The following is a 10,833-nucleotide window of genomic DNA, read 5'->3' as shown; positions in this document are numbered from 1 at the left end:
AGAGCAATGATTTGATACCAATATAAAATGAAGCTTCCTTGTTGGAAGTCAAGACTAGGCCAAGCTGAACTCAGCTCTTACCTTTAACACATTTATTCAGCAGTCTTATGAATACCTGCATACATCTCAGTTTCTCTGTCCATAAACTTGGGTTAATGCTTTTATTCCTTTAGCTGTCTTATAGAAGTTTGCAAAACTAAATATTTTTTAGATTAAAATTGCTGCACATTAAATTTTACACAATATATTGCACTGGGATGATCCAGACTTTTAAGGAAGATTTTTAAAAAAGAGGAAGGTAAGGGTGAGTTTGTGTACTGAGGAAACTACAAAGATGTCCCATTTACTGTGCCTGAGCCAGCTTGCTTGGTTAGGTACATGTAAATGATGAGAACTTTAATATAATTGTAAATACCATTTTGGTGCATCGGCTGGAGGGCAATAAGAAAACCACAGACCCCCCTGCTTCTGCTTGCTGTGCTCAAGGCGTGCTCTGTGATTTGCTCTGACAATTACCCGGTCACTCAGCTCTTAGCTCTGTCCTAGCCAGAGCTTGCAATAATCTGATTGGGATAATTCAACTGCATAACACCCCAGAAACCCTGTCTGGTGCTTCTTATGCTGCTTTTCCATTCCTTCACTGTGTATCTCACATTCTCTTGCTTTCACTGAATGCATTCACTTTTCCTGCTGTATTATGCTCAAGAGCCACAGGCCCCATTCATAGCTGCTTTCCATTAGTGTAGCAGAGCATTTCCTGCTCAGGTTTCTCTTTTTATCCAGCAGACAGTAAAAAAGTTCCTTTCCATTGCTGGTGTGCTCTCTCCTTGCTAACAAGATGCCAAATGGACTTCCTGCAAAGCTGTCTTATGTGCTTTTGAAATTTCTTGTTTTCCTCCTTCTGTAAACAACTAAGATTTCAGGATGCATCTTTTTGCTACCTAAGAATATCTGAGGGCTACAAGATGAAGAATGTTTAGGTGGTTTAAATTCTGCTGATGGCAAATATAATGCATAAATATTACTTATCTTGGTTGCCATTTTACCTGTGTGTGTATTTCTCTAGGATAAGTTATCATCACATAATTATCATTATGCTCATAATCCCTTGTATTTCTTGTATAACCCAGCACTTTCCTTCCAGCTTTTACTAGTCCACATGGTGCTGGGACGCTTGTCCTTCCTAGAGTGATCCCTGCAACTGCTGAGTTTCACCCTGCAGGTGCAGGTTTCTTGCCCCAATCACTGGCTGAATTTCAGAGTGACACATTAAATGAAATTCCCAAAGGTCAGAATTGGAGCTTTGAGGTAAGAAATGATGCTACTGCACAGTTGTGATTGAAAAGTGAAGAGCTTTTTTTTTCTTTTTCTTCCTTAAAAAAACAGTATTTGAGAAAACTGAACTGAATAATTTAGACTGCAGGGAGTTGATGGTTGCTTAAGTTGTTGGCCCAGAAGTTCCCAAGGCTTGGTTAAATGGGGCTTTGAGCCACCTGGTCTATTGAAAGATGTCCCTGCCCAGTGCAGTGGTGACAAATGAGATGATCTTTAAATGTTCCTTGTGATCCAAACCATTCTGTGATGCCCTTCTGTGTTGTCAGAGTGGTCTCTCACTATTCACATTTGATAAGGATTCTGACATGTCTAAATTGTGTGTTATGATGTACTTGGAGCCCCCAGATCTCTAACACCAGTACAGAGCTTCCCAGCATCTTATGGACCAAGCAGAATAATGAAAATCCTTGTCAGCAAAAATCAGACAAAATTAAAAAAGCAGAGGCCACCAAATTCAAGGTGTTACTGACTTCCTAGTGACAGATTTTCCTACAAGCCACATTTTAATCTTATACAAGTTTAAAAATCTGTTTTATTAACTAGATTTCTTCTGATTAGAAACTTCAACATTTAGGTTAAAATGCCTTGTGGAAGGCATCAATCAACACCTGAGCACTAGGGACTGCTGCTGCTGGGGGACCCTGCCCAGGGAAGGCTGTCCCAAGCTGTCCCCTCCTGCAGGGCTCTGCCAGGACAGGCCCTGCTGGCCGTGCTCCTGCAGCAGCTCTGGGCTGCAGGGCTGTGGGAGGAAGGAATTCAGGTGGAAACTCGGTGTCAGCAGCGTTTTCATGGTGTGCAGTGGAACCCCAGGGCCCTGTCCCCAATGGCTGCCGTGCACAAACAATGTCCCCATTGTCCCTTGCTGCTGGCACTCTCCTAGAAACGCAGTCACTGTGCTGTGTTAATTAAACACTAAGCCTGCTGCCACTGCCCAGCTCTGCCAGCCACACTCAGCAGCCTTTGGGGCACCTGGGCTGCTTCAAGCTCAGCCTAAAGGGGTCCTGGGCTCGGCTCTGTAGGTTTGGTACCACACCATGGCCTGCCTGCACAGAGCCCCTCAGTGCCACCAGGCTGCCACCCTGGCCAAGGCTGTGCCAGCCTGCTTGCTGGGGGACAGCCTCTGATGTATTATCTGTGTGATGACAGACTGCGGGGCCACTGCTGTTGTTTCATTTGAATTGCGGAGATCTCCAAGAGCCCCAGACCTGTGCCCTGATCCACGGTGTCTGGGATGCACAAATACAGAAAAACCCAGGTGGGTCTTGTTCTTGCTAAGCTCCCCAGGAGCACTGCTAGTTAAGTAGGTCAGTGCTCCAAACACACAGATGTACAACACAAGTCAGACAGGAGAGATGCAAACTGCAACACTAAGCCATCAAGGGGCTGTTAAAAACTTCATAAGGGCAATTAAACGATTACCATCCTTTCATACAAGCAGTGGAAAGAAAAGTGGCAATTAGTTTCAGTTACAGCTTTGGAGTTCTGGACAAACATCTTCAGATGCATTTTCTTTTTGGTCACATGCTCTGTGCATCCATGACTGCACAGGCATCTGCCCCCACCCTGCAGGTGAACACCTGAGCTGTGTGTGATGGGACATGTGCATGCTCCCTGTCTGGCAGCCTGTGCCCAGGGAGCTGCTGCTGTCACTTCCCCACCTTTTGCACACAAATGCAGCAAACAAAGTGCTGCCCCATCCAGTCACTCCTCTTCAGCAAGGAACCAGACAACTTTAATTCACTTGTTGCCACCCACTGCAAACCACCCTCTACAGTTACATGTTGTGCTGATGATTAATAAAAATAACTCCATATGGGTGAATCACAGGGGTGGTTTCATTCATTCGTTCAGTTTGTGAATCTGCAATCAAAATAAAAGGTGTTCCCCAAAGGCTCATTCCCAGGCACTGTCTGCATCCTTCCTGCAGGAAACAGCTCACTGACAGGGGGGAATAAACATTAGTATTCAGGGAGTTCACTTTAATACAGTTAGTATTTGCCAAATACTGCAAAACCAGTAAAACCCTCACTGCAGCTCTAAAGACATCAAACTCCTGTGCACAAAGTTTGGGCTGAGGTTGGCCGGGGTTTGGTTTTCTTGGGTTTTATTTATTTCTTTTAGAGTAAAACAAAAGAGTTGAGAAAAAAGTTACCAAAATTTTTAGCCTTTGTTTTATTGAGTTACAACAAATGAGCAACAAGTTAGAAAAGTTGGATTTATTCAAACTCCCTAGCATCCTGTTTGTGCAGCACACTGAAGGGCGGGCAAGTTCTCCAACCCCAGCGCCTCAGAGGAACGCACTGGGCAGCTCTTGCACCCAGGCTCCTGCTCCCCTCCGCTCCCTCCTCACACATGCACAGACAGACATCCCCACACAAATCCAAATTAGCAGTATTTGAAAAAAAGTGCACTCAGGAACCTAAGAGTGATCTAAAAATTTAGTGGCAAGGGTTAATAAGAAACTTCTGTTGTGCGCTACAACGTCTAAAGCTGGAGGGCAGCTGCTGGTTATGGTGTCCATCACTGTACCAGCCAAAGAAACACAAATAAATTTGGATTATGAAGCATCTTCATTTCCTCATTCCAACCCCTCTGGGAGTTGTAATGCATGTTTAAACAAAAAGTGCTAAAAAAACCCCCAAAACCAAACCAAGGATCAAAAAAAGGCGTTCTAGCCAAATCTTCAGAGACCCACAGCTGGGGCTGGCTGGTGAAAAGTGAAGTACAGGAGCTGGAGAAGACTTGCCTTGTAGGAGCATGGAAAAGCAGAGATTTAAATATTTCAATCAGTAGCAGGTGGCCATAGAACAAAACAAAAAAGTCAAAACAACAAGAGAAAAAAACAAAAAAACAAACCCCACTGCTCCAGAACATGTTTAGCTGGTCTGAAATGTAAACTGGAGTGGGCATCTGGGCTCAGGTGTTGATCTGCACCAAGACAACTCCAAAAGATTGCAACTCTTTCTTAAAACACTTCAGGAAAAAAAAAATCTCCCTCCTCCACAAAAGACACTTCCCTCCCCCCAACCAACCCCAAAATTTCTCAATTGCATTATATGCAAGAATAACTTGCACCTATTAAAAAAATTAACAAAATTTTTATGTTGTACAAATCTGTTCCAGTAGAGGAAGAGGCAGGGCAGGAAAGTGGGTGGGAGAGAAACTAAGAGAAAACTATGTACAAGGACCCTTTCCTCCTTCTTTCTTCTCTTTTGTAATGCAGTAGTAGGACTTTGGCACTATCAACAATTCCATGGTGATGCTCCATGAGAATATTTCTTCTCACTGTGCCTCCACAAGCGGGGTTTGAGACTTGGAGTCACAACACACTCTCTCACCCAGGCAGGAAAATAGAGTTGTCTTCTATTTTCAGAGAGCATTTCCCCTTCAACATCAGGACAGTGCAGCTGAGGAGTACCCCTGCAAAAATTACAACAGCAGCGTGTTATTTTTTAGGGCACTGTTTGAGCTGTTAACTATGATGAGACCTGGTTTACGTCCCTGCACATGTGGTAACACTGTTTTGTGTTAACTGCACCCAAGGCCTATCCTTATCACAGCCTCATCTGGTAAGGTGCTGCACTTTTGCTGCAAGTAACACCCAGCTAGTAATCCCTTATAGACTTCTCACAGGGATGTATGGTCCAGCCTTGGCTCAGACAGATTCTCACACTGACTCAAAATGATGCCTGCACATGTTTGGGGCAACCACTTTGCAGCCACAGGACAGACAGTGCTAAAACCAAGAAGACTTCAGGTCTTTCTCCTCCAGCAAATCCCTTGTAATACTTCCTGTTTTACATTATTTTAGAAAATTATACAAACTAAAAGACAATAGAAAGAGTTGGATGTGCCTGTGCTCTGCAGAGCAGCTTCCTGGTTGTGCTATCACTCCTGCACCTACATAAAGGCTGCACAATTGGACCAGAGATTAAAAGATGACCCCTCAAAACCCAACCTTCAAACAGGCACCAATTCACACCTATTCCCAGTTCCCAGCAAAAAGCAAGGGCTCTATGACAGGGATTATGCTCAGTTTTTCCACACTGAGGTGTGAATGTGCAAGAAGTGCAAACATTCTCTTCAGCCACCCTGCAGCAGTGCTCACTGAAACCTGAGCTGACTCCTTATTTCACACCTCTCAGGGATGTTGCTGCCTGCTCTGTAATTTCCCACAAAAGCAGTGGGCTCTCTCTATCTGGCATCTGCAATGCAGTCAAGCCCAGGGAAAGGCCATAGGCTTGCACCAACATCAAGGGGAAAAGTCCTCCCACCACCCTTGAGACCTTCCCACACAGGCCCTTGTTCATCCTGACTCATTGGAAAATTTTAATTGCTGCACTGGGTTTTGCTTCTTCCTCTGAAATCCTTTATTATATTAGAGCTTGAGTCTCTAACGCACCTCACTCATTTCAGGGGAAAAAGCATGTCCTCCCTACTTCAGCCTCATTCCCTCAAAAGTTTCAGGGTGATCAGAATACTGCAAAAACCTTAAAAGTTTCAGGGTGATCAGAACACTGCACTGGTCAAGCCATTGCTGAGTTACTTCAGGATGCTGACTTGCAGCCCAGCACCAGTGGCAGACACTACTGTGTGCTTTCTAAATTAAACCCTAAACCCCAAGAGAAGTGAGAACTTGGGCAGAAAGTGAGAAACCTCAGTGATGTTCACTACTGGTGGTTTTGGACACTGAGGAATGCACTGGGTCCCTGGCAACCAGGTCATCTGAGTTCCTGCAGCAGTGCAAGTGCAGAAGGGGCTGGAGATGCCAGGAGGACCCAGACTAGCTCTGATGCTCAGTATCAGGCATTCAGCAAGTGCAATGGATGACTGCCTTCAGGCTTTTTTTTTTCCTACTGTGCAACCTTCACACATGGTTTGACTCTGGCAAATCTCCACAGAGCAGTGGTCACAGCCATCACGATCTGGCGTGTTCAGCCACCTCGTTCCCACCATGAGCCACAGGCTCTGGTGCCTACATCTTGCAGGGCTCATGCTTCAAAAAGGAGGTCATGAAATAACTCCAAAAAAAGAGAGTTTACTGTGGAAAGGTGATGATGGGGGAAAAAACCAGATCATTCTGAGAAAAAACAAAAGCTCTGGTCTTGGGAAAACCCCACAGGGAGACAACACTAAAGAAAGCCAGCAGATCTGGCACTCTCTGGTCCTGCTCTCCTGTCTGAGCTGTAGTTTGCTGTGTTTAATTCAGAACAGTTTCTGTTTGTCAGTTTGTGCACAGGCAGAGGACAAGAACCCAGTTCTGACCTGTGCTGTGGGAAGGCAGGAGCCTCTCTACTGATGGAAAGGGAGCTACAGCACTCTCTTGACAGAGCAGCTGGGCCTCACTACAGGAGGGACACAAAGCTTCATGACAGCCTCAGAACACTTCCAGAGATGGCTTTAATGCACCCTACAGCAGCCACTCAGCATCTGGAAGGCCTGGTACCCTATGGGGACAGGTCTCAGCCTCACTGTTCAAGAAAACTGACCTGCTCCATGGAATAAATCCAATTTTGCCAAAAGTTTCAGATACAGACTTAGTAACAGAGCCTCTTCTTAGCCCTGGAATGGCATTGCAGAGCCTGGCATGAATCCTGCTCTCACAAAGGCCCAGTCCCTTGTGAAATGCCCTCTAGCTGCAGCAGCAAAATCTGCCAAACATGGATCAGTTTGGGAAAAACTCAGTTTCTTAAGGCATAAGGTCTGTGTAGGCTATGACACAAATGCTCTCTAATAGTTCCAAAATCTCCTAAAGCTACATACTGGAGAAGAGAGTGACTGAGATGGTCTGGAAGAGCTGAGGTTTTACAAAAGCCACACACAAGTTCAGTCAAGAAGGGTATGGAGGTCAATCATCAAAAAACATTCATTTTAGACTACGTAGACCAAGCTGGCAAAAGAGCAACACCAGGAATATGCAAGGAGCAGGCTCCTGCCTGGAGCGTGGCTCAGCAGTGAGAGACTCACCCAGCAGGTGTGGCTGTGTGAGAGACAAGAGCAATCCCTTGCCAGCTCTTCAGTCCACCTCTTACACGTGGTACCTGAGGAGCTTGTTAGGAAAAATCAAGCTTTTATGGCAACTGACAGAAACAAGCTCTCTGTCAGGTCAAACAAAAGTCACTGCTTTTGAGTCAGACCCTGGATGTCACTTGGGATAATACCTCGTTAATTTAACACCAAAGTTTTAGCTGAAAATTTCTTAGATTGACTGCCCAATGAAAGCTTAGAAAAAGTAGTTGAGATTATTCCCTGAGTCCCATCAGTGTGGGGTATAAAGATTCCAAATTTTGTGTCACAACAACTGTGGCAATGCCTCCATGTGTGCACCACAGAGCAGCACTTGCATTCCTCTGCTGAGACTTACAGGCAGAATATAGGAAAATTAAAAAGAAATTTTTTAAGTCCCCAGACTGAGAAAGTGGCAAGGAGCAGAGGACAAAAGGGCCCTCTGACCATTACTGCACACTCTCTGCAGCAGAAGTCCAGCTCCAGTGCACCTTTTCTCAGCAGGTGTATTCAGCACACAACCACCAGAAAGCTCCTCATGAAAATGATCACTCAGCAACAGTTTACCTGAGATCAAAGTTCTTATAAAAATTCCTCTCTGGTAACAGCTGAGCACCTCCAGAGCCCTGAAGCTTTACGGTCAACACCTGCACCAGGGCACAGAGGCAGGAGGGTCACTCCATACCTGACACTGCTCACAAGCACAAAAACCCAGGCATCAAACCCGGGCTGCTGCAAGGAGCTGGTGCAGATCTTGGTTTCATAATAAAAGAGCTCTGTAAGAAACAGGGGTTTCAGGCAACTGCCCCTGCTCCTGCCTTCCTCCCCGTCACCTCTCTGAGCCCCTGATCTGCTCCCTCTCCTCAGAATCAAAATTTGTAGCTGGAAGGGGGAAATGTTCTGGAATACCAACCCAGAGAAAAAGAATCACACAATGCATTTATTCCTCACACATTTGACTTTAAAAGGCAGATCAGATCCTGGCTCTCCCTTCTTATGTGGCTGCACAACAGCGGCACCCCAGTGTGCCTCTGGCTGATGTTCCCACATCCTTCTTCCTTTAATCCCTGCCTTTGACATACAGGTAACACCTGCTCCTCACATCCCTAATTAACAACTTCTCCAAGGATAATGCAGGACAGTGCCTTGCAATGCAGTCTGAATCTGTAAGATTTTGTTATAAAGGTGCTGTCATAACATTTCTCAAGATTAGCTATAAGAATTCACAATTAAAAATAATACCACTTCAGGGTTGTTTTTTTTCTCAACTCAGAGAATGTCCACGAGACTTTGGGACAAGTACTGCACATGGACAAGGTGGTGTGCTAGGCAGCAGGGCTCACTGCCAAACACTGCACCTCTGCAACAGGCGCTTCAATCCAAGTACTGATAGCTACAATAGCAGAAGTCTTAAAGACAAGTGTGGAGGCACTTCTATCAGTCCTGGCTTTTTTTTTTTTAATTTTTATTTTTTAAAGAAATGTTAAAGTATATTTTACTTATTAGATGCCAGAAAATTACCAATTTTCTCAAACAGGTGTTCTCTCACCATGGTTTTTAATGCAGGACGCTGAGTTTTCTGTAAGATAAGCTCTAAAGTTTTGGTTTAAGCAAACTCCAGATTCAGGTATACTGAGCAAAAAATGTTACAGGTTCCAGTGAACTCAATTCAACATGCAAGAATTACTGACAGTGCTTGTTCCAGATTTACAGCTGTGCAGTTGTGATCAGAAACAGGTTTCAGCTCTCCCTATAACAAGTCCTTTTGCATTGAGAAAGATCATACAACCCCCCACCCCTCCCTTAAAGCCAGGCCCTGCAGCTTGCTTTTAAATTCAAGATCCTGTGAAGAAGAGCTGCTAAACACCCACACAGCTTAGTCTGGGGCATTTCCTAAGCCTCTAGTGAGAGCAAGCAGAACAAAGCCAGACTGAAGAGAGTTCTCACTTGCAAGAGGAAGAAAACACATTTGCATGAGCCACTTCAGCCCCACTTTTTTTTTTTTTTTGCCCGCTTTTGCATAAAGAGGCATCTGTGTCCTAGGCCCTTCCCCCAGTGACCTTTTGTTTTCAACATGGCAGGATGCTGCAGAGGAAGGACCTGAGATGCAAAAACAGGCACAGCCTCTAGTCAGTGATCTCTCAGCAAGGGGGATACTAGCAGCCACTGTTACCTACTATTTCTTCGGGCGGCTCAGCTAGCATGTTTTATGTAAAGTACCTATAGGTTGTTTAAAGACAGAAAGTTTTAAAGTTTAACCACTTATTGAAAAAAAAAAAAAAAAAGAAAACCTCCTTTATCCAGGACTTGACCCACAAGGAGACAAAAACCAAGGCAAACGGCACTAACCCCTCCTCTATCGTGCGGCTGGCTTTAATTTACAAGCAGAATGGGTCTCTCTTTTGTTCAGGCATCCAGCAGGCACAAAGCATCCGGCAGGGATGGGCTGCAGGGATTTACACTGAAGCAGGGCGACAGAATGCTGGAAGCACACCCTGCCGAAGGCAGGCTCCCAGCACCAGGGCACCCTCAGCATTACCTGTCTATACGTGGGAATTGTCTCCAGATATACTTTCAGAGTCCAAGTCTGGCAGCTCTGTGTGGCCCTCCGTAGGGGCTGTTTGGCTCCAGCTGTCCGTACAGTCCGAGGCAGCATCGTCCTCGCCCACTGTCACCTCCACCCAGTTCACCTCCGCTGGCTCCTCGTTCTCCTCACTGCCATGGCCATCGTGGCTGTTGCTGCACTCCAGCCTGTCCACCCCCTCTGCCTGATTCCCCAACAAAGAGTCCTTCAGTGGCTCACAGTCTCTTTTTGCTCTCACCACTGGTTTCCCCCCATTCTCTTCATTCAGTTTTTTATGCTCCTGGTAATGCTGCCGAGACACTTCATTACCATTCTTTGGACTCTCAATGTGTTTTGAGCTCTTTTTCTGGCTTTGTTTGTTATGACCATCACCAGCACACTGCTGCTGGTACTGGTCAATCCATTTAAGTGACCCTGTTCTCAGTGAAGACCGGTTTTCCTTGAACCAGCGAACGATTTCAGTTCTCGTGAGCCCAGTCTGAGATGCCAGCTGGTCATACTCCTGGGGTGATGGCCACTGGGTCCTTGCAAATGTGCTTTTCAATAGGTGAATTTGCTCTTGTGTTTTCTTCAATGTGGTGGAGGACCCAGATAAAGCACCAGGCAGCTGAGAGCCAGTCAGAAGTTCTGCCTGGCTTATTGCACCATTGGGAGTTCCTTGATCCTTAATTTTTCTGTATGATCCCATTGAGTCCAGGACAGCTTGCTCCATGCTGTCCCTTATCTTTCTCCGCTCAGAGAACCATGAATCTATTTCCCTTCTACTCAGCTTAGTCTCCACTCGAAGCCTGTCCAACTCTCCCTGGGTAGGAAAAGAGCATTTTAAGAAACTCTCCTCAAGGGTCCTAAGCTGCTCTTGAGTTTTCTCCTTGAATCTCTGGGGAGTAAGATCTGTGTACGGGTGAAAT

At 45.5% G+C, this 10,833-nt stretch overlaps 1 protein-coding gene across 2 annotated transcripts in view; it reads right to left on the bottom strand.

The window, feature by feature from the left end:
• Window positions 1-3,483: 3,483 nt before the first annotated feature.
• The window catches only part of ZHX2 (zinc fingers and homeoboxes 2), a 72,446-nt gene continuing 65,096 nt past the window's right edge, over window positions 3,484-10,833 (bottom strand). For both annotated transcript variants that reach the window (XM_031056743.1, XM_005420699.2), the window contains 2 exons: window positions 9,881-10,833; window positions 3,484-4,755 (listed from right to left, as the gene is read on the bottom strand). The exon at window positions 9,881-10,833 is cut by the window's right edge and continues 1,708 nt beyond it. In XM_031056743.1, coding sequence (XP_030912603.1) covers window positions 9,885-10,833 — 949 coding nt within the window. In that variant the 3' untranslated portion in view covers window positions 3,484-4,755; window positions 9,881-9,884. The remainder of the gene's footprint in view (window positions 4,756-9,880) is intronic.

This window comes from Geospiza fortis, unplaced genomic scaffold (assembly GCF_000277835.1).
Source record: "Geospiza fortis unplaced genomic scaffold, GeoFor_1.0 scaffold111, whole genome shotgun sequence".
NCBI classification, from domain to species: Eukaryota; Metazoa; Chordata; class Aves; order Passeriformes; family Thraupidae; genus Geospiza; species Geospiza fortis.
This window is presented reverse-complemented; position numbering and strand designations above follow the sequence as displayed.